This window comes from Gallus gallus, chromosome Z (assembly GCF_016699485.2).
Source record: "Gallus gallus isolate bGalGal1 chromosome Z, bGalGal1.mat.broiler.GRCg7b, whole genome shotgun sequence".
In the NCBI taxonomy this organism is placed as follows: domain Eukaryota; kingdom Metazoa; phylum Chordata; class Aves; order Galliformes; family Phasianidae; genus Gallus; species Gallus gallus.
This window is the reverse complement of record NC_052572.1, coordinates 2575485-2602104: the sequence shown is the minus strand read 5'-3', so window position 1 is coordinate 2602104 and position 26620 is coordinate 2575485. Positions and strand designations below refer to the sequence as shown.

At 43.9% G+C, this 26620-nt stretch overlaps 1 protein-coding gene and 1 long non-coding RNA gene across 3 annotated transcripts in view; one reads left to right on the top strand and one right to left on the bottom strand.

The window, feature by feature from the left end:
- LOC121108467 overlaps positions 1 to 5522 on the bottom strand; it is a 31613-nt gene extending 26091 nt beyond the window's left edge. The window contains exon 1 of the long non-coding RNA XR_005842989.2: positions 5455 to 5522. This is a non-coding gene — a long non-coding RNA (uncharacterized LOC121108467). The remainder of the gene's footprint in view (positions 1 to 5454) is intronic.
- Positions 2931 to 19525, top strand: SLC14A2 (solute carrier family 14 member 2). 2 transcript variants are annotated; one of them, XM_015277423.4, is made up of 9 exons: positions 2931 to 3148; positions 9174 to 9336; positions 10073 to 10262; positions 10584 to 10712; positions 11642 to 11834; positions 12833 to 12980; positions 13599 to 13733; positions 14588 to 14637; positions 16545 to 19525. In XM_015277423.4, the coding sequence occupies exons 1-9, from the start codon at positions 3044 to 3046 to the stop codon at positions 16719 to 16721; spliced, it is 1290 nt and encodes a 429-aa protein (XP_015132909.2). In that variant the 5' UTR covers positions 2931 to 3043; the 3' UTR covers positions 16722 to 19525. The 2 variants fall into 2 exon arrangements, with proteins under 2 accessions (XP_015132909.2, XP_040512102.1); XM_040656168.1 differs by lacking the exon at positions 2931 to 3148 and adding an exon at positions 7446 to 7546.
- Positions 19526 to 26620: the final 7095 nt, after the last annotated feature.

Here is a 26620-nt window from a genome sequence, read left to right as displayed (position 1 = left end):
GCAGTACTTGAAGTACAGCCTCACCAGAGCTGAGTACAGGGGGACAATCACCTCCTGGCTCCTGATGGCAACATTTCTGATAAAACCAGAATGCCTTTGGCTGCCTTGGCCACCTCGGCACACTGCTAGCTATTCAGCTGAGCACTGAACACCTCCAGGTCTGTTTCCTCTACACAGTCTTCCAGACTCTTTGCCCCAAGCTTGTAGAGTTGCCTTGCCTTGTAGCTGTGGTCGAAGTGCAGGACCTGGTGCATGGTCTTCTTGAACTTCACCTCATTGTCCTCAGCCCAGAGGTCCAGCCTGTCCAGATCCTTCTGAAGTGCCTTCCTACCCCCAGGCAGATTGACACTTGCTGACTCTCAGCTACAGGAGAGATAGGAATATACTGAGCAAGTCCAGCAAAGAGCCACAGAGACGATTCTACAAGGAAAGACTGAGGGAGCTGAGACTGTTTCTTCTGGAGAAGAGAACGTTTGGGGGAATATTTATCACTGTGTGCAAATATTGGATGAGAGAATAAAAAAAAAGGCAGAGTGAGACTCTTTTTAGTGGTGTCTCATGACTGACCTGCACACCAGTGAGAGATAACAAGCCTACAAATACCATCTACAATTCACAAACAGCCCAGCCTAGTAGAGTCAGGACATGATCTGAGTTTTAGCAATCTGCAGAGCTGCATAAGTGGATTTATGTCACTTTGGAACACCTGTTGAGTCCAAGAGCTGCTGCAACTCCCTGCGTAGAACCGATCCATGCAGTGCAACTTGAGCCAAGGAACACAGCCAAAACCATCAGCATAATGGCAACCTGCTAAGTGGTTTTCAATGCACCTCCTTGAAGGCAACAGGGCCTTGAGAGAGGCACGGAAATAAAGCGTGAGAAGATGGCTTAGGGCCATAAGAGTGTTTCCTGGCAGACCTGACAAGTTCAAACACTGTACCCAGCTAGTTCAGCTCCTGCCTGATCATTCAGGCACTTCTGCAAACAGCTCAGGTACTAAGTCTGATTGGGATCCAGCCACCAAACCCTCGTCTGACAGTGTCAACCACTGAGATCAGTCCAGGAGGCCTTCTCAGAGCCTTCTGAAGGAATGGCCTCTTCCAGTCTTCCTTTGAAGACCAAACCCCAAAAGACCAGAGCAGACATACTTCATCAAGTGTTTAGGGTGGGAGGTTGGCACCTAACTTGGCATGGGTTTAACTGTACACGTGTACAACATTTTCTAGCACTCCCACTCTTCTGCACAAGTCCCACCCTTAGGCAATGCCTGGGCACAGAGCTGTAGATAGGCCTTCCTGCAAGTGACTCCTGCTCTCAGCCTGCTGGAAATGAGCTCAGATCTTTTCAGAAGATAATTGTTGGAGACATATAGATTGCCTAACGCAGATGCTGCAGCAGTTAAGCCTTCCCCATAGCTGGTTGTGTCTACTGTCCAGTGACCCTATCACATGTCACTGAATCTCATGGCTCCTGTGCCTGCAGTTAACAGAGCAGGCTGTGCCAGAGACTTCATTCCTACACAGATATCAGCAGAATGTGATTGTGTTATTTATTAACCAGCTCATTGATTAACTAAACAAAGCTTTACCCCAAGACATCCATCCCACACCTGCATCCCACACCAACTTCTTTAAAGCATCAGAATTGGGCACGGAAGCCTGAATGCTGTCTCTTGGAGGACATAAAAAATGCGAAGTCTAAAGTTCAATCCCACCATACTTTGTATGGGGATCTCCCATGTGAGTTACCCATTGTGTTTCTCTTCTTCTGAATTTCATCTTACAAGACAGAAAGCAAAGGCAGCCCAAGGAGAAATGAATAGTGAAGGGGAAAAAAATGTACTGAAGTGGAGCAAGGCATCTTCCTCTGCAACATCTCCTTTCCTTGTGCTACTTATTCTGCTGGATACGAAGTCAGTGACTGGCAGCATCTGACTGGTGCCTATGAGATCAGAGAAACACTTGCTCACATAGCAGTGTTAAGCTGACAACCATCATCAGAAATCCTTCTCACTGGGGGAAAAGGAGAATCCAGTCTCCTGTTTAAAACATCTCCATCAAGAGAGATGCATCCTGGGAATTAACACAGTGCAAACGTCACTTCATTCATGCAACATATGCTCTATTTCCACTGAGCTGGGAGCAAAGTCATAAAGCTAGATGGGTTCTTATTCAACAACTCATTACTCTGGCACTCAGATGAAGTTGCAGGGTTGCTTCTCTAAGCCATCACTCTTTTAGAGTCCTAAAGTGAATGTAGCTGTGATTTAAATTAGCCTGACAGGTTCCTTAAGTTCATGAGATTTTTTGCTGCTCTTTCTCCTATTATTCACTCTCTCAAGACTCCCCTCTCCAGCTTCATCTCTGCCTTTCACAGCTATTTCACAGTCTTATAAACCTCTCAAATATGCCACACTTCTGATAGTCTGGATTCCTCCAGCAGGCTAGGGAGGCAATGTTAAAAATGCAGAAGGTGAAAAAAAAAAAAAAAGAAAAAAAAAGGTTCCTCAAATAACTGGTAAGAAAAGAAATTAAACAGTGGAACCAGGTCTTCCGTTCCAGTGTGTTAACAGAAGAATAGTGGCTCCAAATCTGCCCAGAAACAGCTGAATCCAACAGGCTGCATGTTACTGTGGTAGCTCTGAAACCTTCACAGCAGGAACATCAACACGTCTGCAGTTGGGTTTCTTCACCACCATAGAGGCAACGTTTTGGGAAGGAGGGAAGGGTGGAAGGATGCTGAGTGGTCCTGGGTTACAGAGATTAACACTGGAGAGGTCTGGTGTAGGTATACTGAGAGCCTGCCTGGAAGTTTGGAGTCCCTCCTGATCTTGGAGGAGAAAGGACAGAGTTAAAGGAGACTTAGTTCAAAAACAACAAAAAAAGCAGCAGGGAAGAGGACATTTGGAGAGGCTTTTGGCAAGAGACCAAGGACAGAACAAGAGGAAAGGTGGGGAATTCAAGAGGGAACCTTCTTGACATTTGTTTGGAGCTCACGAAGTGGGAGGAGAAACCAACTAATTAGTAATATCAGAACAGGAGCCATGCTAGCCTATATAAACTGGTGGGGCATTTTCTTTTCTCCACTTCTAGCCCTGCTTTCCTTGATAGCCAGCAAAGAGACAGCAGTCCCCGAGGCCGTCCTAAAGGTAAGAGCACGTTGCTCCTTCCTTTTAATGCACAGCCAAAAAGATGCACCCTGCTAATGGCTTAGTGACCAACTTCCCCAGGTCTTTCTCCCCAAAACATGAGACAAGGAGCTTTTTAAAAGTCCTCAATGAGAGCAGCTAAGGCTCGAGAGAGACACAGAGGTTAGGGAATGTCACAGGAATTTCAATTATTGGCAATTTTCTAGCAGGCTGAGGATTTATTAGGACTTCTTAGCACAGTTGGCTGAACATTTGAGGAAGAGAAAAAAAAAAAAAAAACAACTGGAACTCTTTAACACCTCCTTTCGCTGCCTTTCTCTTCTGCAAAATGAAAAATGCCCTTATAGTAATAATACGTGGTTGATGTGATAGCATCTCTGGATTTCTCTGCCCCAGAGACACGGATCTCTGAAAATTGAATTGGGGATGGGCTTAATGAGTATTTGAATCTGAGGGGTGAGCTTCCTTTTGAACTAATGCTTTGAAATGTGTGTTCTGTGGGAAAACCTGAGCTGCTTTTTTTATTATTTCCAGTCAGGGTCAAGTGCATTATAATCTCTCTGCTTTGGGGAGTATGCTCGTGCATGCGTGTGTTCATATATATAACACAACTCTTACCAGCTTTACTAAGCCCCTGTTGGTGTTATAGAGTTCATGTAAGAATCTGGGTTGCTGAGGATCCGGCCCTTTCCTTCTATTGTGCTTGGATGCAGGAATTCCTCTAGAAACTTGCTGCACACAGAGCTGGCTGCCCGCACACTTCACAGCAACAATGTGGAGAATGCAAGATACAATGGCTGTAATTGTGTGGCAGCAAATCCTTGGACAAACAAATACCAGCTGTACTTTCAATCCCCTTGGTTTTGTAGAGAAATTCTATCAGGGAAAGGGAAAATTTGAGAAAGAAGAGGAAGTCCTAAGTAACTTTGCTGCATTTTCAGAAATAAAACCCAGCACCTAGAAACACAGACACCAAGATGGGAATAAGTACCACCTATGAGTACTAGGCAATTAGCCATATATAAGCCCTGTTCCTTTCCCAGCTGCCAGCACAGCACTGCTATTACCATGTATAAGGCATAATGACCGTGTGCCAGGGCTTGCCTTAATTTCAGCAAGTGAATAAATACCTTTCTGCAGGCCAGATGTTGTAGGAGTGCAAGCAGCATGGAGTCTGCTATGCTGCAGCTTTAATGAGGCATTGCTGAGATGCCATAGGTATGGCACGGCGTGGTCGAAATGTACACAAGTGGAAGAGAAATTGATTTAGGGAGACGTGAGGTTGTGTAACATCAGGGCTTTGCTGCGGGACATTTATTAACTCTGAAAAGATGACACAAAAACCCAATAGGTTGGCTTCCTGCTTCTGTGATGATTTCACTTTCAGGCAGGAGAAACGTCTTACTTTTCTGCTCTCAGGAGTTTCTCTAACAGCTGATGCAAAAGTACTTAGATACTTCTAGCTGCAAAACTCTCACTCTTGCTTACATATACATCCTCAGTAAGGACATCACTGAGATCTGTGCCCTGCAGCACAAAGACCTCTAGGCAGCAAAAGTCTGTAATCACTACAGGAAAGCAGCAGTGCCCCAAAGCCAGCTCTCTCCTGGCACAATACACTGTGGGAAAGAGAGCTTTAGATCGTTACTCTGTGCTGACAGCAGAGCACAAATCAGTACTTGCTGTTGAACACCAACACTGGGTTTTACGTACTACAGACAAATGGATTTAATGAATAAAAAAAGCAATAGCAAAATGAAATCCTCCCCCCTTGGCAAATCAAGTACTCTGTTCCTATAGAATAGCCCTTTCAGAATTATTTCCATTTTCCCTCTTTGTGCGTTAAGAAAAAGAGTGCTGTGGCTGAAAGTGGCACATTAACTCCACTTGAATGGCGGTTCAGAAGGCCTGCAGTAGACCAGCTGTCTCACAATCCCCATCAGCAGGGACACTTTTCATCTTAAATTAAAATTCAAACATCTCTGTCCTAAAATTCTCTGAACACCTCCGTTATTCTGGGATGAGATACCATTTGTCCTCTGTCCTTTCTCAAAGAGCTGCCACTACCTACTCCATATGGCAGGATAATGTGTTAACAGACCTTTAGGATGAGCATGCAGAGCAGCCACCACTTCTCATAATATCACAAGCTGTTAGAAGACACCCACAGATTCTCTTCTACCTCTGCTGCTGCCAGTTTCCAAGTGGCTCACTGATACTTCATACTTTCTCAGGATGACTGAATAGCTACGTCCCCCCTACTGTGGGTTTCTGGGCAGATAGGAGTTTCCAGGGGACAGACATACCTGTCACCACACACTCATTGGCAGCTGAACCACTACACAGGAGGCAATCACTGTGCAGCATCCGGGGTGTGTTTCAGGGTGCCAGCAACACAACTGGGTCTGGACATCTATGATGTCACAAAGACCCGAAGTGTGTGTCTAGCTTAACCACCAGGCTGCTCTGCAAGTGCTGGGGTGTTTCATAATTACATCCTCCCACTGTAGCATGTATTATGTAATAGAAAGGTTGGACTGATCTCCATGTGATGTCCCTCCAGTAGCCCACCCCTGGGAGACACATTGCCTGATAAGCAGGGACAAAATGACATGAATTTGACCAGGAGATGCCCATGATCACCTCCAAAGCATTCTGATTTAAAATATTCTGGAAGAACAGATATGCAAGGCTTTGACACAGCCTTCATCAGAGATGAAATTCAGACCAGGATAACGGAAGTGGCTCACCTGGCCTTTTTGCCATGACAGTTCATTGAGCTGACTCCACTTCTGCCCATTAAAATCCAGAGCAAATGAATTAATAGAATTGCTCAGGTTGGAAAAGACCTTAAAGATCATCAAGTCCAACCACAACCCAACCATACTACCCTAACTCTAACAATCCTCCATGTCCCTGAGCACCACATCCAAACAGTTTTTATACACATTCAGGGATGGTGACTCAACCACCTCCCTGGGAGCCTATTCCAGTGCTTAGCAACCCTTTCTGTAAAGAAGTTTTTCCTGATACCCAACATAAACTTACCCTGGCACAACTTGGGTATTGGTTATTGGATAATTCTCCAAGCTTAGGCTTGCATTGTGCAGTGCTGCCTTACATGAAGTTTGTGCAAGCTGCACAGCCCACATCACTACCAAATGCCTTCAACTGGAGATCACAGAATCATAGAACAGTTTGACTTGGAAGGGATCCTTAAAGGCCATCTAGTCTAACTCCCTGCAACAGAACACCCACAGCTCCATCAGGTGCTCAGCCTGACCTTGAACATCCCCAGGACTGGGACATGGACCACATCTCTGGACAACCTGTGCCACTACCTCTCCACCCTTACTGTAAATCTTATATCCAATCTAAAATAAAAGGCTCGGCATCTCAGATGGGCTTGGGGTATGCAGTTATTACATATTGCAGGGTAAAAATGAGAGAGAAATGAAGCTCCATTCAGACGCTCACCACAGAAGTCCCTTTTCATTCTTTCTGGCTCTGATTCAGCAAGCACTGAAACCCCGTTTCCTCTCTGGGAAGCTAAGCATGCATCAAAGTGCCTTCCTGCGGTAAAGTAAGAAGTGTGTGTTGGGGTGAATTTACCCATCCATCACAACTTGTTTTCTTCTCCGCTGTTCAAGTGGACCAGAGAGTGGCTCCAGCACTTCTTGTGCATCCCACATTGATGGGCACCTCCAGATTCCTGCACTGCAAAACTCTCTTCACTCAGCATGCAGGGAAACATGCTAGCACTGGACATACAGCATCCCTTTGCAAGTACCATAGCAACAGCCCATGGTTTTACGAATTAGTGTCAGAGAGAGCCTAAGTTACCTAAAGAGAAAGACTCTTTAAATTGAAAATGTAAATGCACTTTCACCAAATGAAGAACATTTATCTTGGCTGGAAATTTTGATTTAAGTGAAAGTGCATCCAATTCACTTATTCCATTATTTCAGAATAAAATATGGTAAAAGTGAAGGTTAATGAATCAAGGTAATGAATTATAACTGAGCCAGGGAAAAGCCCTCCAGCACTGAGACATTGTCCCTCACAATGCTCTCATCTTTTTCATTTTTCCCTCCTCAAGCTAAGCTCCTTGTCCTTGTGTCCTACCCAAAGGCAGATTCCACACTCTTCTACATACTGGTCCTGCCTTCAGCTGGTTTCACGTTGATCTTATCCTTGAATTAGTTGGGAACTTCCCAAAGGCATAAAATGCTCATTTTTATGTATAATGTCTCTAGTAAGAAGGAACTGGCCAGGATGTACATCCATCACCCATCTGCAAGTATAGGAGACTGATTTAAATTAACTGCTTTGCACCCCTATTTCTGAAATACAGATTCTCTTCTCCAGCTGCCAGGAAGGCTTTTACTGAAGTTGCAAGTGAGTTGAGCACTAACTGCAGTACTTATGTGCACGTATCGTCTTAGTCTACTAACTCACAGCCAAAGTTCTTAACTTCCTGCAATCACTGGGGAGAACCAAAGCAGCTCTGTTTCTGTGTTTATTCAACAGTGCATCTCATCCTTGTCTTCTTTGTCTTGACAATGACCAACAAGTAGTTCTACTCAGGAAACTGAGCACACTCCAGGGAAAGGTTTTGGATGCTTCTAACTTGCTGAGTTCATGTTGAGAACTGGCCCTTAAAACAAGTAACAAATCAGCTATGAGACGTTTTTTAAAGGCAGAGTTTACAGCTAGATGCAAGCCTCTGAGCCACGTGCCTGGATGAAGTTGTCTAGAGCTGTGTGAGGTGTTAAAGCATTTTGAAGCATCTCCCAGTACAAAGGGCATGTCCCCCATATGGCACACCGTATCTGCCCGCCCCAAGTGGATGCTCCAAGCAATGCATGCAGGCCTAAACACCCCCTCTTTGGCATAAAGTCCTCCCTTCTCTAATTTAGGACTTGATATAGTGTATACTACATTTAATAAGAGGTATTCTGCTACTTCCAGAGGGTTTCTTAATGCAGGCTATGGTCACCTGTCTCACCTTATGCTGAAGAACAGTGCCAGTGCAGGACACCTAGCATCACTGGGCAGGTGGCAGAGAAAAGGCAGCACCATGATAAGGCAGAATGGACAGCAAGCACTCTTAATATGTCCTTTACATAAGGACAGCACTGGGTTCCGAAGACACAACAGCTAGAAGTTAATTTCAGTGGAGCAGAAAACTGTGTGTTTATGTAAGAGCAACCCTCAAGCTAAGCCCAAGCTCATGAGAACGTCAGAACTGACCACAGTAGAGGACTGTATAGAAATCCATAAACCTAATATTAGACACCTGTTACTGATGGTTGATGCATAAGCTCAAACTGATTGAACAACAAGGGAACTGGAATAATTGAAGTAGCTTCCTAAATTTGGTAGAATCTCTTGCCAAGTTGGGTTTTGAGGCGAACTTCAACTTGTATGAAGCCAATGTCTGTTAATGCCACCCTGCTGTGCTTGAAGTCATATTAGAGCTGCTTGATTTCTGAAAATACATGACACAGTTATCAGGGTGTTAAGATCAGGTGAAATAACACCGACATAATGAGTGTTCAAATCTATGGCTGTATGAATGTCTAGAAAGCCCCAGAGAGAGCATGAAGAGAGAATGTGCTCATGGAAACCTGGGAATCAGGTGTTCAGACCAAGGATTTTCCTCTTTCAACTCCAGAAAAAAAAGCATTTCTTTACCGAGAGAGTGATGAGGTGCTGGAGCAGCTGCCCAGAGAGGCTGTGGACACCCCATCCATCCCTGGAGGTGTTCAAGGCCAGGTTGGATGTGTCCCTGGGCAGCCTGGGCTGATATTAAATGGGGAGGTTGGCGGCCCTGCCTGTGGTGCGGGGGGGGGGGGGGTTGGATCTTCATGATCCTTGGGGTTCCTTCCAAACTGGGCCATTCTGTGATTCTATGATTCTATGTGAGCAATAGCATGTAGGAGAGAGAATAAACAGGGACTGGTATGAGTGATTGCTATGAATTGCATGTTGTTTGTTTGTTTTTCCTTGAATTCTACCAAAGGCTCAAAACCTCACCATGGAAAACAGCACTGACGTCAAGATAGAAACCAAGGGGGAAAGAAAGCCAAGAAAGCAAAGTCAGTTGAGTAAAGGTGGAAAGAGTGTCTGCAGAGCTGTTGGGTACATCACTGGAGACATGAAGGAGTTTGGTGCCTGGCTGAAAGGTAAAGCTATTATTTCACCATAACCAATTGAGGGATTCCAAAGAAGAATTATGTTAAAAGAGTAATAACTAACTTCTCAGTAACAGGATTCAAGCTGGAGCAGAACAGAAATTACATCTGCCCTGACTTATTTCTGTTCTGTGGGAAAAATGCAGCTTTGTGCAGGGAGCCACATGCTGCTTAAATCTTGAGGATGGCTAAGGTGACATTTACCTCCTGATATGCCATGGACAAAATGAATGTAGTCCCACAGAACGCAGCCTAGGATGGTTATTCTGTGCCCTGCCATTCTTCAGACCATTCCCTCCCCTGTCCGCTGATCCATTTCTGTCGAGCCTAATGCCACTGTGAAGCCAAATTACACACAGGTAAGTGTCTTTGGTCCCCATAATAAATCAGCAATTGGCTGCACATGCAATTTGCACTCTGAGGCACAGACATCATAAATTAGCCAGTGTATATGAAGCTGGTCCAGGGTACTCTTTAACACGGGACTCTGGCAACCACACTGTTCATCTCAGCTGTTCATCTGCAGCTCATCCAGCTGCAAGATTTCAGTGTAGACCACAGTAAGTCTCAGTCAGGTTTTAGAGCCTTGTTGATTCATTGCTTCGGTCATGCTGCCGAAGTCAGGCTGCCAAAACTGTTTATGAGTTTAAAAATAAACAACCTATCCCAAATCAGTCTCATCTGTGCTTTTTTAGTTATTTGTATTACTTGATTTGACCTCTTCCAGATAAGCCCATCGTGATCCAGTTTGTTGACTGGGTGCTGCGTGGGATATCCCAGGTGATGTTTGTCAATAATCCCCTCAGTGGACTGATCGTAGTCGCTGGTTTCCTGGTGCAGAACCCATGGTGGACACTCACGGGCTGTTTAGGAACAGTTGTCTCAACCTTAACAGCACTTATTCTGGGTCAAGACAGGTAAGACTATCACATATGTGTTAAGCAAGAACTGTGGATGAGAAGAGCATTTATCCTTAGTTAAAACTGTTAGGGCTAGTCTGATCTTCTCAACAGCACCAGCTACAACTGGTCTGTGAGGACACTGAATAGAGCTATGGAAAGAGTAGGGGGTGCTTAAAGGACTCAAGTGTGTGCTCAGGTGTGTGAAACTGAAGGTCAGTACACGAGCCTTGGCAGGTCAGCATCACAGTCTTGCTTATATGGGGTAGGAAGGGGTGATGCAGGTGAAGCACCCGCAGGGAAAGGATTTCAAGACAGTTGTATTTTGTTTCTCTTCAGATCGGCCATAGCAGCAGGCTTGTATGGCTACAATGGGGTCTTGGTGGGACTGCTCATGGCAGTCTTCTCTGCTAAGGGAGACTACCATTGGTGGCTTCTACTGCCGGTAGCACTGGTGTCAGTGACATGGTAAGTGAGACATCTCCTCTGCTTCTTACTCCAGCCCCAGAGTCTCCTTACTGAAGGAATGGCTGAGCCATTGTGTTTTTGTGTGCTATGCAGACCACAGTGAAAAAGAAATGTGACTGGCGTGCATCTGCTTCTAAATCTGGACAATGATTTGTACTTTTAAACAAATATAGTACTCCCATAATCACAGATAAACCAAACGAGTAAAAGGATAATTGATGGCAGGTCCTATGTAATTTAATGTCCCAAATGTTAGCCACGTTGCTGTGGTGCATCAGTTCATTCTTGTCCCAAGTGAAACTAGATGATCATTGTGGTCCCTTTCAACCCAGGCCATTATATGATTCTATGATTCCCTACCATCACCAACCACAAGCATTTCATCTATGTAAGCCACCATATAAACCTGTCATGAAAATTTACCTCGCCAGGCACAAAAGCTGCTCAGTGGTCTCAAGACATGATGTTTGGTGCTTATGAAAACGAACAACTAATGATACTTCATTAATATATACGGCACCATAATCTGCCAGCTGGTCTTTGGTCCCCAGATATCTAGTTGGGGATTCCTAGATCCCACGTATCTGCCAGCAGTTTATGTAGTGTTATACTCACCTTAATAAGTATACCTTTGATATCTGCTTTCTGATGGATCCAATCCGTAAGGTCAAACAAAGGCACACAGCCTTCTTTCCAGGTCAGTTAGGCCTGACATCAGTACCCTCTACAGAATCCACATCACGTACTTAGGAAAACAAAAATTAAATAAAAAAATAAGCACAGGTATATAAGCACAGTCCCCTCCGATTCACCAGATTCACCGCGTATCACATTGCATAGCACAGCAGTAATCTATACATTGCTAAGTGAGCTGTGGAGGGCAGGGGATTTGCTGATCTCCTAGTGAGACCATTTTGTTCTTCTTTCAGCCCTGTTTTCACCAGCGCTTTAGGTTCAGTCTTCTGTAAGTGGGATCTGCCTGTTTTCACCTTGCCCTTCAACTTGGCCTTGACCCTCTATCTGGCTGCATCAGGACCCCATAACCTCTTCTTCCCTACAATCATCATCCAACCTGCAACAGCAACACCAAACGTCACCTGGACAGACGCTGACATGCCAATGGTAGAATGCCCTAAACAGCTTTCTCCATTAAAAGCATTATGGAATCATATTACCTCCCTTTCCATCACTGTAATATGGCCTGGCAATGCAACATTTCATTTACAAAATAGCTCTTATCCAATACATAGGGGTTTACTCCTGGAACTGATATTTTTGATACCCTGAAAATGAGAAGTTTTGGGGATATAGTATCATCTGTTTACAGTTGGATCTAAATGTATATACTATAATCTTCAAAGACTCTCTGCAACTTAATTATCCATTACTGTGCACGTACTGATCAGCACCCCATAGCAAAGGTTATGCTCAGGCTCAGTTAACTCATAAGTCATTTTCAGTTTTCCACTCAAAGTGCTTTTTAAAATGCATCAAAACACAGTCCTTCTGATAAGAAATGATAAAGCAGATATTACTAAGGTGGAATTGTTACAAACTTTTTTTAGTAAATAATCAAGTGGGACCTTTCCAAAGAAGCATTTTATCCTGCTGCATAGCACAGTGAACGGCAGACAGAAGAGTAAGCACTTTCCCCTAAGGCTCAGTGGACTATTCTACAGGGTCCCCAGGGAGTGATTAAGGAAGTTAATTGGCACTAAATAGCAAACCACACAGGTTGTGCTTCCAAAAGAACCTTTGCCATGACACATAATTTTATGGGTACTATAAACGAACCATTCCACGTCAATGGAACAGAGCAGTTTGAGGGAAATTTTCTCTAAGCCATCTCTATAGCTACAACCAAACTGGGTTCTTCTCCCCTGTCCAAAGCAGGGGCACATCCACTCCTCTGGGAGTGGTCCATCCTTTTCTTCCCATCCAAGCTACTATTTCCACAAGACCTCCAGAAACAGCTTCTACCACTCAGCCAAAACAGGTTAAAAGCAGACATCTAAACTAGGGTTGTTTTTTTGTTCTGTTTTGTTTTTGAAAAACAAAGCAACAAAGAGGATAAGAAAAATAAAGGTCTTTTTTTTTTTTTCCCTTTTTCATTCATACAGCTGCTGCAATCCATCCCAATTGGGGTGGGCCAGGTCTATGGCTGTGATAATCCCTGGACTGGGGGGATTTTCCTGCTTGCTTTATTTATCTCGTCTCCACTCATCTGCCTGCATGCAGCGATCGGATCAGCGGTGGGGATGTTGGCAGGTAAGGACTTTATTTGAGCCACAGATATATACAGAGGCACAGAGAATAAAAGAGGAAGCAGAGTAGCTGGAACATTTATAGTCACAAATGTGTTTTCCATTGGAGAAAGATTGCTTGGGGAAAAAAAAAGAAAGAAAAATGAGCTCTTCTGTTTTAAGAATTCTTTTGATTGACTTCTACATTCTCTTACCCTGCTTTACGAGGGTGGAAATCTTCAGAAGAAAGTAATACGCTTTTGGCTGAAATGGCTTTCTATCCTGAAATACTTCATTTCTGGATATATTCGGATGTTTTTAGGAGCAGCTTAATGAAAGTCATTGCCACAAGTCTGACTGTGCAGGCCTTAGGGACTCATTCAGAGTTTAAATGTACGCTCGCTCACTAATATATCTTCTGCTGCAACTGTGAGGCCAAATTCAGCTCAGCAGCACCAGGGAAAGTCCACAGTGATTGCATTAGTCTGAAGTATGTTTAGTCTTGGACTGTGACAACATGGCAACAGGAATTCAGCATGGACATGCAGGCTTGAGCCCCCCAAAAAACAGAGTTTGGGCCATTTCTCAGCTATTTGGCCAAGGAATGATATATTTTTTTTATTATTATTATTATTTTTTACAGCACTGAGCTTAGCAACACCTTTTAGCACGATCTACTCTGGTTTGTGGAGCTACAACAGCTCCCTCTCATGCATTGCCATTGGAGGCATGTTCTACGCGTTCACCTGGCAGACACATCTGCTGGCAATTACCTGTGGTATGTACCCTATGGATCTCTGTTACTATCATAGCTTCATTTCTAAACAAGACAGGATACACTGGTACTGGAGGTGGGTTGAAGCCAGATAGCCATTTCTGGACAGACAGACTTGGGCTAGACAGACAGACAGTGGATGTGGACGTTAGAGCTGTTGCTCTAATGCACCCTGACAAGATAAAAGCAGTGTGTTGACTTGCAGCTAAGAGCTGTGTTCAAAACAAAAGAAGCAATCAGTAGATTAACTAACATCTTTGAAATCAGGTGCTTCATTTTGAGACAATTGTGTACATTAAGAAAACTGGAGCTCAAGATCCGTCTGCACCTGGAATTAGGCAGCACAGTTTTCCCAGTCTACTGAAATGGATACCAGAGGCATGAGCTAAGCAACACAGAATGATTGAAGAATTATTTATAAGGCAATTCAATATGAAATTTCAATATCACAGTGAGCCGGGAGTTAAACTATTGCTCATTCAGTGTGCATATAAAAAAGATTTAGCTTTGTATCTCATTGACCCACCTTCTAGCCCTAGAGGCAGGAGAAATGGAAGGGTTATTTTCCCATTTAACTCCATCCATCAACCTACTTACCTTCCATGTCAATGCATGTTTCAGAAGCCTCTATTTCCATATTCACACTTTTTATCACTCCATGTCTTCTTTGTTTTGCCCTTTCCACAGGAGGTTGGAGGGCATGCTGCAAAGGAAAGATTTTTAAGAGAGGGCTTCCTAGGCATTTTCATAAGCATTGGTTGAGTACCCAAGGCAGTGTGGGAGATGTTTCTTCCTGCTGGTCTCCTCCATGCTATGGGCAACCAAACTCACCAGAAATTATCTTTCTTTTTTCATAGCACTCTTCAGTGCCTATCTGGGAGCAACAGTGACAAACATGTTGTCTGTGGTAAGTAGTTTATTAGCTAAGGTCTTGTTTCCGAAAACAGATATTTTCCTGACCTATGAGGTAAAACATCAAGGTTTGAAGAGCAATTCAGCCAGAGGCAGAAAAGATCTGAGTGAGGAACCATGGGCTGCCCAGGGAATGGCGTTCCCACTCAAATTTATCTTTTTTCTTTCTAGAAGCTTTCATGAGCTTCCACAGGCCATACTTTTCTGCCTGAAGTAGTTGAGAAAAGGTTTGTCCACATGCATAAAAAAAACTTAAATTCAGTTTAGTTCCTTCGACCAAGTACAAAAAGGCAGTCAGTACAACAGCACAGGGTTAAGGGAAGTGAATGTTTCTGTGTCCATTCCGATCTTCACAGAGTCGTAGAATCACACAATCACAGAATGGCCCGGGTTGGAAGGGAACTCAAGGATGATGAAGCTCCAACCCCCCCACCACAGGCACAGCCACCAACCTCCACATTTAATGCTAGACCAGGCTGCACAGGGCCCCATCCAACCTGGCCTTGAACACCTCCAGGGATGCACGGGGCATCCACAGCCTCTCTGGGCAGCTGTTCCAGCACCTCACCACTCTCATAGGAAAGAACTTCCCCCTGACATCCAACCTAAATATGCCCTCCTTCAACTTCAAACCATTTCCCCTTGTCCTGCTGTTATCTACCCTTTCTAAGAGCTGACTCGCCTCCTGTTTGCAGGCTACCTTTAGGTCCTGGAAGGCTGCAATGTGGTCACCCTGTAGCCTTCTCTTCTCCAGGCTGAACACGCCCAGCTTGCTCAGCCTGCCTTTGTAGGAGACGTGCTGCAGCCCTCTGATAATCTCCGTGACAGTCCTCTGGACCCTCTCCAACAGCTCTCTGTCTTTCTTGTACTGGGGGCTCCATACCTGGACACAGTACTCCAGGTGGGGCCTCGCAAGAGCAGAGTAGAGAGTGACAATCACCTCCCTGTCCCCGCTGGCCATCCCTCTCATGATGGAGCCCAGGATACCATTTGCTTTCTGAGCTGCAAGAGCACACTGCTCTTGTTCAGTTTTTCATCCACCAGGACCCCCAGGTCCTTCTCTGCAGCGCTGCTCTCAAGCACTGCTCCTTACTGTATGCATGCCTGGGATACTTCTGGCCCAAGTGCAAACCCTTGCACTTTGCTGTGCTGAATCTCATTAGATTCACCCAGGCCCACCTTTCGAGTCTGTTGAGGTCCCTCTGAATGGCATCCCTTCCTTCCACTGTGTCAACCTCACCACTCAACTTGGTGTCATCAGCAAGCTTGCTGAGAGTGCACTCAATTTCATCATTGATGTCATTGATAAAGATGTTAAAGAGCACTGGTCCCAAGACAGACCCATGGGGGACACCACTCGTTACCAGCCTCCACCTGGACATAGAACCATTGATCACCACCGTCTGTCTGCAGTCTTTCAACCAATTCCTTATCCACCGGTGGTCCACCCATCAAACCCACATCCCTACAATTTGGAGATAAGGATGTGGTGGGGAACCATGTCAAAGGCCTTGCTCAAGTCCAGGTAAATGACATCAGCTGCCTTACCGTTGTCCACCAGTGCCATCACTCCATCATAGAAGGCCACCAGATTGGTTGGGCATGACCTTCCCCTGGTGAAGTCAAGGTCTTAGGTCCTATCTTAGGTCCATCCATAATCTCTGCAGGTACATAGAGATTCTTCTCACCAAAGCTACTGGATGCTATAGACCAGTGAACAACATCAAAATTTTATACAGAAAGTCTACATCCACAAAGATGTCTTCCATACAAAGCCAAGTCAAGATTTCCTTGAGAAAACTTATTCCAAGCTGCTCAGCTCTTAAGTTTTCTTCCCGTGACAGAGAGGCCAAATGAAAGATAAACAGACAGTAAATATGTGTTTTGTGTTTTTCTGTACAGTTCGGGGTGCCACCAGGAACCTGGTCTTTCTGTTTATCTGCGCTGACCTTTCTGTTAATGACCACAAACCACTCAGCCATCTACAAGCTTCCGCTCTCCAAAGTCACCTATCCGGAAGCCAATCGAGCATATTATCTGAGGATGAAGAAACAGCACACATCTTGTTGTGACGTATAATGACCCAAGAAGAGAGATCCTTCACAGATTGTAAGGCAAGAGTACAAGGTTCCCTCCTAAAAAAAAAAAAATAATAATAATTAAAAAGATATATTTATGTGCTGTAAAGTAAAATGACCAAAACCCCATCATCTTTGAATAGGGAGACTTTTTCCACCACAATTTTTTGTTCTATCCTGATTAGATTGAATTGTGTTGTGTTTGAAGGACCTTTCCCAACCTGTCACATCTTAAAAGCACATATGCCTGAAAAGACACTTGAGTTTGAGTTTTAAAAAGTGGGGAAATGACTTAGAGGTGGCAAAGAAAATTCTGTTTGTGAAATCTGAGTCACTCTAATCAGATGAAAAGCAATAAAGAGAAGAGAATATCTCAGCTCTTTGTTAGGAGTACTATTTAAAGGTTAACACCAGCTTACAAAAGCAGTAGGATACACCTTAGAGAGCTTTATAGTAGCAGAGAACTGGAACAAAGAGTACCCTTTGCTAAGTAGGAAATAGGTGATGAAGAAATCTTCCTGGAGAATCTTCAAGCCTACTGGAGAAAGGAGTAAATTAATAATCATCTCACACATGATGGACACAGATGAATTGCAAGCAGCATTGCTAATACTTGCAAGTCCTGTGGTGAAAGTCAAAATAATGGGAAAGAGGGGATTGTCTATAAGCCCCCGCTTTGAGATGTTCTGGTTTGCACTAGATTACAACAGTTCATGAAAAAATTGCTTCAGTCCTACCCCGTTGCACAAAAAAAATCAAAGCCAAGAAGGTAGAGAATGTTTTTCTATAGTAAAGAAAATGTTTTTCTATAACAATAAGTGTAATGATTTTATATCAGCATTTCACTTAATATTCATATTTGCTCATGGGTTAGCAAAGGAGGGGATAGCAGCAAAGCCACTGCTGCCCCTTCTCTATGAAAAATGAAATGGCTCTGTTCAGCCCAACCACAAGCAGAACTAGCTTGAGTTGATTTTCTCAGCCTGAGTTGATGTAATCAAGTAATGATGGCATGCAAAGCACTTGGGGGAATATTTGCGTCTAAGAGCATTCAGTTTACGTCATCTTGATGAAAGGCATTGATAAAAGGCAATGAGTCTTACCCAACATAATAACTTCTACCAGCATACCAGATCATTCATAATGGGATTGGTTAATTAGACCTCCAAGAGATGCACAGCTAGTGTTGAACTGTGGCAATAATAGCAAAGATACCAATTAGAGAATTCAGGCCAGATTCTGACATTTTCACCACAGACGTTTTTCTCCATGCTCAGGTCATTCAGTTGGCATTAGCCTACACACTTCAATCATAGAACCATAGAATGGTTTGGGTTGGAAGGGACCTTAAGTTCATCTGGATCCAACTCCCCTGCCACAGGCAGGGTTGCCAACCACTGATCATAATGTCACTCCTGTTCCTCTTCGAGGCAGAGGTAAAAAAAAAAGAAAAGTAGCTTACAATTCACATTATTGCTGATTTATTAGATTGGGAATAAAAAACACCTTTTTATGAGCACCAAAAAGACCCAAGTGAAAAGTATCTGGGATGAATTGTTGGCATCATTTTCTGATGAATCTTTGCATTTTCATGTATTTGACAGTTTTTCTGTACGATTGACACCCCAGAGATCACTTGTAAAATGTGTTATTTACTGTATTTTAATTGGTAAATATCCACATAATACCGTATGGAGTTATTTTTTAAAACAAACACTCATTTATTTGAGTTTGGTATAAGTTCTTCTCTATTTATTGTCTCTAAGCTCTTCCAGAGAGCTTCTATCTCCTTCGCCAGAGATATTCAAAACCCACCTGGACCCTTCCATGTGCAATCTACTTCAGGAAACCTGCTTTAGTGAGGGGAGTTGGACTCAATGACCTCCAGAGGTCCCTTCCAGACCCTATGATTCTGTGTTTCCAAAGTGAGACTCTCTCTTAAATTACATAAATAGCTAAGAAAAGTAGGGAAGTAAGATTATGTAATTAGGGATTTAGGAATTTAGGAAACTTCTAACTTCTGTTCATTACACTTATGGCATTTGGCAGCAGTAGTAACATTCAGTATGCACAAGAGCCAAGCCTGCTCCTAAGACCAGCCAAAGCACAGTGTTGTGTCTGCAGACCTACAGCCAGGCCTGAAACCCTCCTTGAGCCCAGAAGATCAGGACTCACTCCTAGGGAAGCCACTGACTCTCCAGACTGGTGTCAGGGTAGGTCCTGTTCTGCCCAGAGGATGCACCACTCCATCTGTCAAACACTCAGGGTAAAGGCTAGCTTTCCTTGTCTGGACTGGCATCTCCCCAGATGGTACCATGAATACGAGAGGTCAAAGGCAAGGGCTGGCTTTCACTCTTCTGTCAAGATCTGCACTCTGGTAAGAAGACACACTTTATGACCAGTGTAAATCAGCAGATTTTCTCTGACTGGTGCTATTTCAGCTTGCTGTTGCTGAGCAACAGAGCCATTTCAGCAGTACTGTAAAGAAACCATATGCACAGAACAGAAAAACAACATAAGATGAAGGGCACGTCTCAGCCATTAGAAAGACTTTGCACATCACTCAGCATTAATTCTTCATTCTGCTCTACCCAGAGAATTCAGTCCCCCCATTACCCCGTGCAAAGTAAGTTATTTGGTAATACGTCATGTATAACAGTCGGAATATGCATATCATGCTCCTGCCATTATCATTTATAGCAGTCCTTGCCAAAAAAAATCTAATTTATGTCATTATCGGAACAGTTCTGTTTGCTGTTGTTGTTTTTTTTTCCTCTACATCAAATAAATGCTATTCAAAGTTCACAGATTTTTCAAGCGCGCTATTTGCATTCTTGTTTTTGACATATGCAATAAAGGAAATATCTGAATCCTAAGAAGCATGTATGCTAGGCTGGAGTTCTGGGGCTTTTTCCTCAATTACTTCCCTCCCAATGCCAGCAAAGAAATCACATTGCATTAAACATCCATAAAAATAAGCCAGTTCAAAATAAGGACACCTCCTTGGGAAACAGACTTCACCCCAACGTCTCACTCAAATTAACAGTCTCACTGTCATCTCCTACACCGCTGTCATCACTTCTGTTTCTAATGGTCATACATCCCTCCAGTCCTTGCGGTCCCACATCAAACAGTCATCCCCAGCCCCCACCTTTTGGCATTCCCATGTCTTCTGCCCCCCAGAGTTCTCTGCTGGGGTTCAGCTACCCACTGGTCTGACTGTGGCCATTCCTACTCTGTAGTCTTGCACGTGGTTTATTATCAAAGATGTGGGGAGGGAAATGGTGAATTAAAATTTCAGACAAACAACCATAGGATGCTGGGCAGCAGCTTCTTCTCAGATGAGCACACAAATGTAGCAGTGAAGAGGTTACAGCCTTGAATACGCTGACCTGGGAGGAGGAAACATTCAGCCCAAGTGACATAAGATCAAACCCAAGAGTGGATTGCAGAGTCGGGACCAAAACCAGCATTTTAAGCATCTAAATCTGGAGTCATGCAACAATGCAGTCCCCTTTATCAAATCATAGAATCATGGTATCACAGAATGGCTTGGGTTGGAAGGAACATTGCAGCCCTCCCACCCCACCCCTACAGCGGGCTGGCTGTCCTGCACCAGATCAGACTGCCCAGAGCCCCCTCCAACCGAACCTTGGGCACCTCCAGGGATGGTGCACCCACAGCTCCTCTGGGCAACCTGAAACCTTTGGGACTGCTGTGGGTTTTGCTCAGTTTTGGCTTTTACCACGCTGTACAGGAAGTATAACCAGTATAAAGAATGCTTGTACTGATAATTACCTAATCTTTTGAATCTTGACGTTTAGCTTGAAGGATATAATTCACACAGAGTTTGGGCACAACTAGGAAGAACTCACCTGTTAAGAACAATGCCAGCCAAGAGGAAGCAGGGCGGCTCTGCTTAGGTATTTCCCTCCTCTCAGAGTGTAATTATTGCAATGTCTGCTGTGAATTATTAGACACAAATGAACATCCCTCCGCTGCTTTCTCCTTATCTTGCTATGGAAATAATGCCTTCAGCTAGGAAGGACCTTTTTTGTTACCAGTTCATGTTAGTGGAGGTTTTGAATTAGAGGGGGATAACTCTTAAAGTGAAAGGACTCTGATGTCTTCGAGACCTTCACTCTGCTTATTTTCAGAGGAGCAGATGGATCTAAGTAGTATCCCATGCTTACAAATAAAAATTGCTCAAGGAGGAGTTGAAAAAAATAGAATAATAAAATCAGAGAATAGCTTGAGTTGGAAGGGATCTTAAAGCCCATCCTATCTCAACTACCTGCCACGGGCTGGGTGCCCTCCATCAGCTCAAGCTGACCAGGTCCCCATCCATGGCCTTGGACACCTCCAGGGATGGGCACCCACGGCTCCAAGCAGCAGTGCCAGGGCCTTCCCCTACACCTCAGCTGATGCAGCCCAGGATGCTGTTGGCCTTTTGGGCTGCAAGTGCACACTGATGGTTCACGTCCAGCTTTTTGTCCACAAGGACCCCCAGGCCTTTCTCTACTGGGCTGCTCTCAGTGAGCTCTTCTCACAGTCTGTACACATACATGGGATTGCCCCAAACCAATGCAACACCCTTCTCTTGGCCTTGTTGAACCTCATCAGGGCCCACTTCTTCAGCCTCTCTGGGTCCCTCTGGGTGCCACCCACTCTTTCTGTTATGTCACCTGCACCACTTAGCTTGGTATCATCAGCAAACTCGCTGAGGGTGCACTGGATCCCCTTTTCTGTGTCAATGATAACGATGTTGAAATACACTTATAAATGAAAAAGGATCAGGTGGTGGCACAAAAGCAAATACCCTGGCACAGCCCCAGTCTTTCACACCAGCACCCCCTAAATACCCTCACACACATCTCAGCTGGTAGCATGGATCTCTCACAGCTCCTCAGCAAGTCCCAAACCAGCCAATGCATCCAGATATTTTTTTTCTCTTGCAAATGAGCTCTGAAGGTTAAATTGTTTACCAGGGGTTGAGCATCCTGACCAGCTTCCTGGAGCATTTCAATGCAAAGTAAGACAGATTTGCAGTTTTCATTTGAAGCCCTGCCCTTTACCAGAAGTACTCACCTGAGGGTAGAAAGAGGAGCAGAAATACAAAGGAAGAGGGAATATGAACAACTCTTTGGGCTGCTGCTTGTGAACATCACCCATGGGCATCACCAAAGCAGGATGCCAGTGAGAACACCACATGCTTTTCACTCAGCAGGAAAAGCTGAAAGAGCAAACATGTGGCAGAGGTGCTCATATTGCTTCATTTTCTACAGCATGAGAACTGGGGCAAGGAGATCCAGTCTGAGGCCGGATGAAATCCTGAACACAATAGTGGTATTTCAAAGTACAGCAGGGAGCAGTGCAGCTTGAAGGTTGGCCCAAAGCACCTAGAGATTGGTATCACTCATCAGAATTTCTCACCACACATTCTAAGGCATACAAGTGAGCAACGAAATCAGCCCTGTAATCAAACAAAAGCAGTGCGTAGGAAAAACGCTCAGTTACACTTGCAACATGGGAGAAATTTTTTCCCCTTTTAGGCCCAGTGAGGTTAATGAGATTATATTTTTGAGTAAAATAAAACCACATGTGCGTGCAATTGCAAATCTAGGACTTTAAATACAAACACATTCTATGAATACCTCCGCTTTCCTTTCTTGTGCTTACCACTGTAATATATAGATTGGAAATAGATGGGAAACCTGGGCTTGGAACACTGTCAAACTACAGCGCCCCACGCTCACACTTTAGATTAAACATTCTTGGATTGCTCATCAGGCTAATCGGATAAGGCTGAGATCAGTGGGAGGTTAAGGACCAGATCTGTTCGTTAGCATAATTAAAAAAATAATACCAGGAAAAGTGTGCCCCTGGCATTGCGCTCTGGGAAGGAAAGGAGGGAATTTTTTCAAGTGGAATTTTCCAGCAGCTGTTGCAAATGGTCCCAGTGCTTCAGCCACAAAGGAGCTATAAAACACGATGTAGGATATAGTTTTGGTGGGAGAGGATGTGATACTCTATGAAGAAACAGCCACTTCAGACTGCATTTCTGCACTAAGCACTTATGACTGGTGAAGGCAGCATTCATTGCATCACATTGTACTGAGTGTGCATAGGCACAGCAATGCCTGAGACAGCACAATAGCACAGACTTCAGATCTATAGAAAAGCTTTTGATGGTCTCCTAACAATGGGTCGCTTTTCATTCTAAAACAAATTAAATGAAGGAAAATGGGAATCTCTCCCCTTAATCTTTGTTCTTTCTTCCCTGTTAAAGTGGCCATTCTAGTAGTCTCACACTAACTCTCATTTCCATACTAGATGCTTATGAGACAGAGAAAGAGCAGGATATTTAAAGATGTAAGAAAACTTGAATACAGCTCCAAAGAAATATAAAGGGAAATTGCAGACTGACGAGAATAAAGACAACCTCCCTGTTCCCCTCCTGCACTGTCACTGCAGTCCATCCTGGAATTCACTCTCCTGCACAGCATGGGACTTTCTACCCTGTTAGTGATGTTCTGCACTTGTACTGCAGATGTTGTGATGTCTATTAAATGTCCTACACGCTGCAGCCAAATGTGCAGAGCAAGATGATTACACATCTAGAAAAAGGAGCAGGGAAGGGCAGATACATCCCTAGGTTTCAGAAAGGTCAGAGGATGGTCCAGAATAACCATTGAGCTACTAATTTAACAGCCTGACTATCACTGTATCTGCATACATCCACACACAAAGGTGTAGGACTTATTCCTGAAAAAAAAGCAAGGTGGGAGCATGACTTGGATGTGCTGCAAAAAAATTCCAACGTATTGATGCCTCTGACCACACAGTTACTGGACGTTCTGTTCCCAGTGGAAGACACATCAAACTCCTTTTCAGCTTGCCTTGCCTGTTCTCGCTTTCAGATTTCTCTTTGCTCATCTCCTGTTGTTCTATAGTCACTGAATGCTGTCCCACTAAGGCCAAGGTACATCCCACTTGAGCTCAGGGACAGTCAGCAGAAGGCCAGAATTTGGAGTCTGGTAGATTAAAATGCAGTGTGAAAAGGCATCCTTCTATATTTCTCTTTTTAAAAAAAAATTGAATTGCGTACTCATAAAATATGACATTTAGTGGGGTTCAGTTGTTCATAGAGGAACAAATACAGTGCTGATTTCTTTGCATGCAGACATTAAAACACCAGTGGGACTTTCAAGGGGCATCTAAGACCTCCTTATTGCTGCTCTATGAAAACGCAATCATCTTATTACCTGTCCTAGAATCATAGAATCACTAAGGTTGGGAAACACCACTAAGATTACCAAGTCCAACTGTCAGCCCAACACCAGCATGCCTACTAAGCATGTCCCTAAAAAGTCCCAGTGCAGAATATCTTTTGGTATGGATAAAACAGGTCAATGAGATTTTCTTAGTGATGATAAACATAGCTAACCTGTGTGACATCTGGCTCTCCTGACATGAATCTTCTTGCAACCAGATGTTAGCTTTGCAAAAGTTTGGAAAGAGAAGCATATTTTTCTAACTATTTCATCCACGTCTAAAACACTGCTTTAGACACTAAAATTTACTGCCTGAACAAAGGTATGATGGATGGGTCTGTGCTGGCAAGACACCGCTAGCTAGATTCAAAGAGGAATAAAGTTATTTACAAACAAGGAAAAAGTGGTGTATGAATACAGTAGTAAAGCTATTTGGTATGAGCAACACATATTATTAAAAGTATTAAAAGCATTAAAAGTAATACCTGTTAAGTGTAAATCTGAGCATTTGAGGTTTGAGTAATCATATTTCCAAGGTTTTCTTGGGAGCTTCTGTCATCTGCAGGGCAAGAAATTGTGAAACTTTTCTATAACTGGAATTTCTATGTAATTGTCACTGAACACCCCCAGTTCTACACTTCTTCCCTTTGGTCCATCATTTCTATGAGCTCCATCCCCTCATAACTTCTGCTGTTTTCACACATTTTACATTCAGTTTCACTTTCTGCTCTTGCTCCCTCCTCTCGCAGAGGACAGCTGCCTTAACCTTGGTCTTCCAAACAGAGACAACCTTTTTCTTTTTCCTTCCCTGTTTTACCTCTTTTGGCTTTTCTTCCCTCTGAACACATCATTTTTGCTTTCCGATCATCTTTTGGGACATTTTCTCTATATTACTAAACCTTTTACCCCTTCATTCAGTGTTCCTTGTACCACACCATGTTTGGCCCTGCTGGCCAAGCTGCCTATGATGCAGCCCATGGTACAGTTGTCTTCCTGGGCTGTGAGGGCACATTGCTATCTGATGTCCATCCACCAGTACCCTCAGGTCTTTTTTTGGCAGGGCTGTGCTCCATCCTTAGATCCCCCAGCTTGCATTGACAGTGGGGGTTGACTAACCTTGATTATCCTTAGATACCATGAGTCTCTGGCAGCCATGTCTCTGTGACACAGCATCACCAAAACACCAGCTCTGCTCACGGAGCTTACTGTAGGGCTTTTCTCATGCCTGTGCTCCTGCTCAGCAGTGTCCACCTGTCTGTCCATGAGCAGAACACATTCTGGCACTTACTCAACCCTTGCTGCCCTCTGCAGCTCAGTAGAAAGTGCACTCCATTCATTTCTCTCTTGGAACACCCAAAGGAAAAACTTTTCATCTCTGAATGGTGAAAGATGTATGACCAGAGACTTGCTCCTTCCAGGTACCAGAGGGCCAGGAGGGCAAGAGAACTATTGCAGAGATACTCATGCAGACAGACAGATTACATATTGTTTGATGACTGTTCATTCACATGACATGGAAAATACTGTTTGAGTACGTTAGTTTCACTTCAAAAGACAGAACAGGATTTGTGAAAGAGAGCATCCATGCAGCACCGCAGCAGCCTGGCCCATCCAACTCAGTGTGGGAATTCTACATTAAAGTATAGAGATTGCATTTAGCCAAACAAGAAGGATACAGCTTGCGGATGAATTTGCCATGCATATGTATACATATATGCTATTTGCTATGTATACATATATATGCTTTTTTTTTTTTTTTTTTTTTTTTTTAATTAAGCCAAATATGAAAGCTGATACAGTGCAAAGAGAGAAGAACTCGATTAGCTTCAGGAGATCAGATGCTCATCAACATACCAAATGATACAAGTTGGGAACTGGAATTTGTGCAGAGGGTTAAGAGCAGAATAACAGGAACAGAGCAAAAAAAGGAAGCTATTCTTAACCCTGAGATGTTTGCACATGGACTGAGATGCAAGGTGAGGCTGGGACAAATGGAAATAAGCTACATCAGTGTACTTGAGAAATGAGTTAGTCTGAGACATCCAGACCACCTCCACTGATTATTGTAAGATTTTAAATTTATTTTTATATACGAAAATTCAAAAAGAAAAGCCTTTTCTTTGGTTGATGCCTCCTGGAAGCTGAAGTGGCCTCATCCACAGCGAGCTCTTGTCATGTACGAGCAAGGGTCAAGAGCAGCAGGTGCTAGAGAAGGGTTGCAGTCTTCATATCTCCAGCCTAAACTCTGCTAGAATCTTGTGGAATGATCTTTCACAGCAAGTCACACCACCCATCACCTCCCATCCAGCACAGCTGAAAATTGCAGCTGTAAGCACTGCTGCCTCCCAGGGTGGCAGTTCTGCAAACAAGCAGGAATTCACAGGGCTCACATAGACCAATCATGCACATCCGATCTGCCCTTCAAGCTAGAAGCACATAGCAAGCCAAGGGGGTTTGAAGTCTACAGTACCAGAAGAGGAATGTCAGCAAGAATGTCGTGCAGGAGGCACATTGTCCTTACAACAATCCTGCTCCCAGAGGAGGCCGCTAACTTGTGTGTTATAGATTTGCGTAATAGAGCTAAGGAGGTCAGAGGGAGCCATTTGCCTGTAACCGATAATCACGC

What these genes read in the sequence shown, in the direction of transcription:
- SLC14A2 (XM_015277423.4), top strand. Translation starts at nt 3,044, where the DNA reads ATGCTAGCCTATATAAACTGGTGGGGCATTTTCTTTTCTCCACTTCTA. An exon ending in TCCCCGAGGCCGTCCTAAAG is followed by an intron (nt 3,149 to 9,173) that starts GTAAGAGCACGT and finishes ATTCTACCAAAG; the next exon opens with GCTCAAAACCTCACCATGGA. An exon ending in AGCGGTGGGGATGTTGGCAG is followed by an intron (nt 12,981 to 13,598) that starts GTAAGGACTTTA and finishes TATTTTTTACAG; the next exon opens with CACTGAGCTTAGCAACACCT.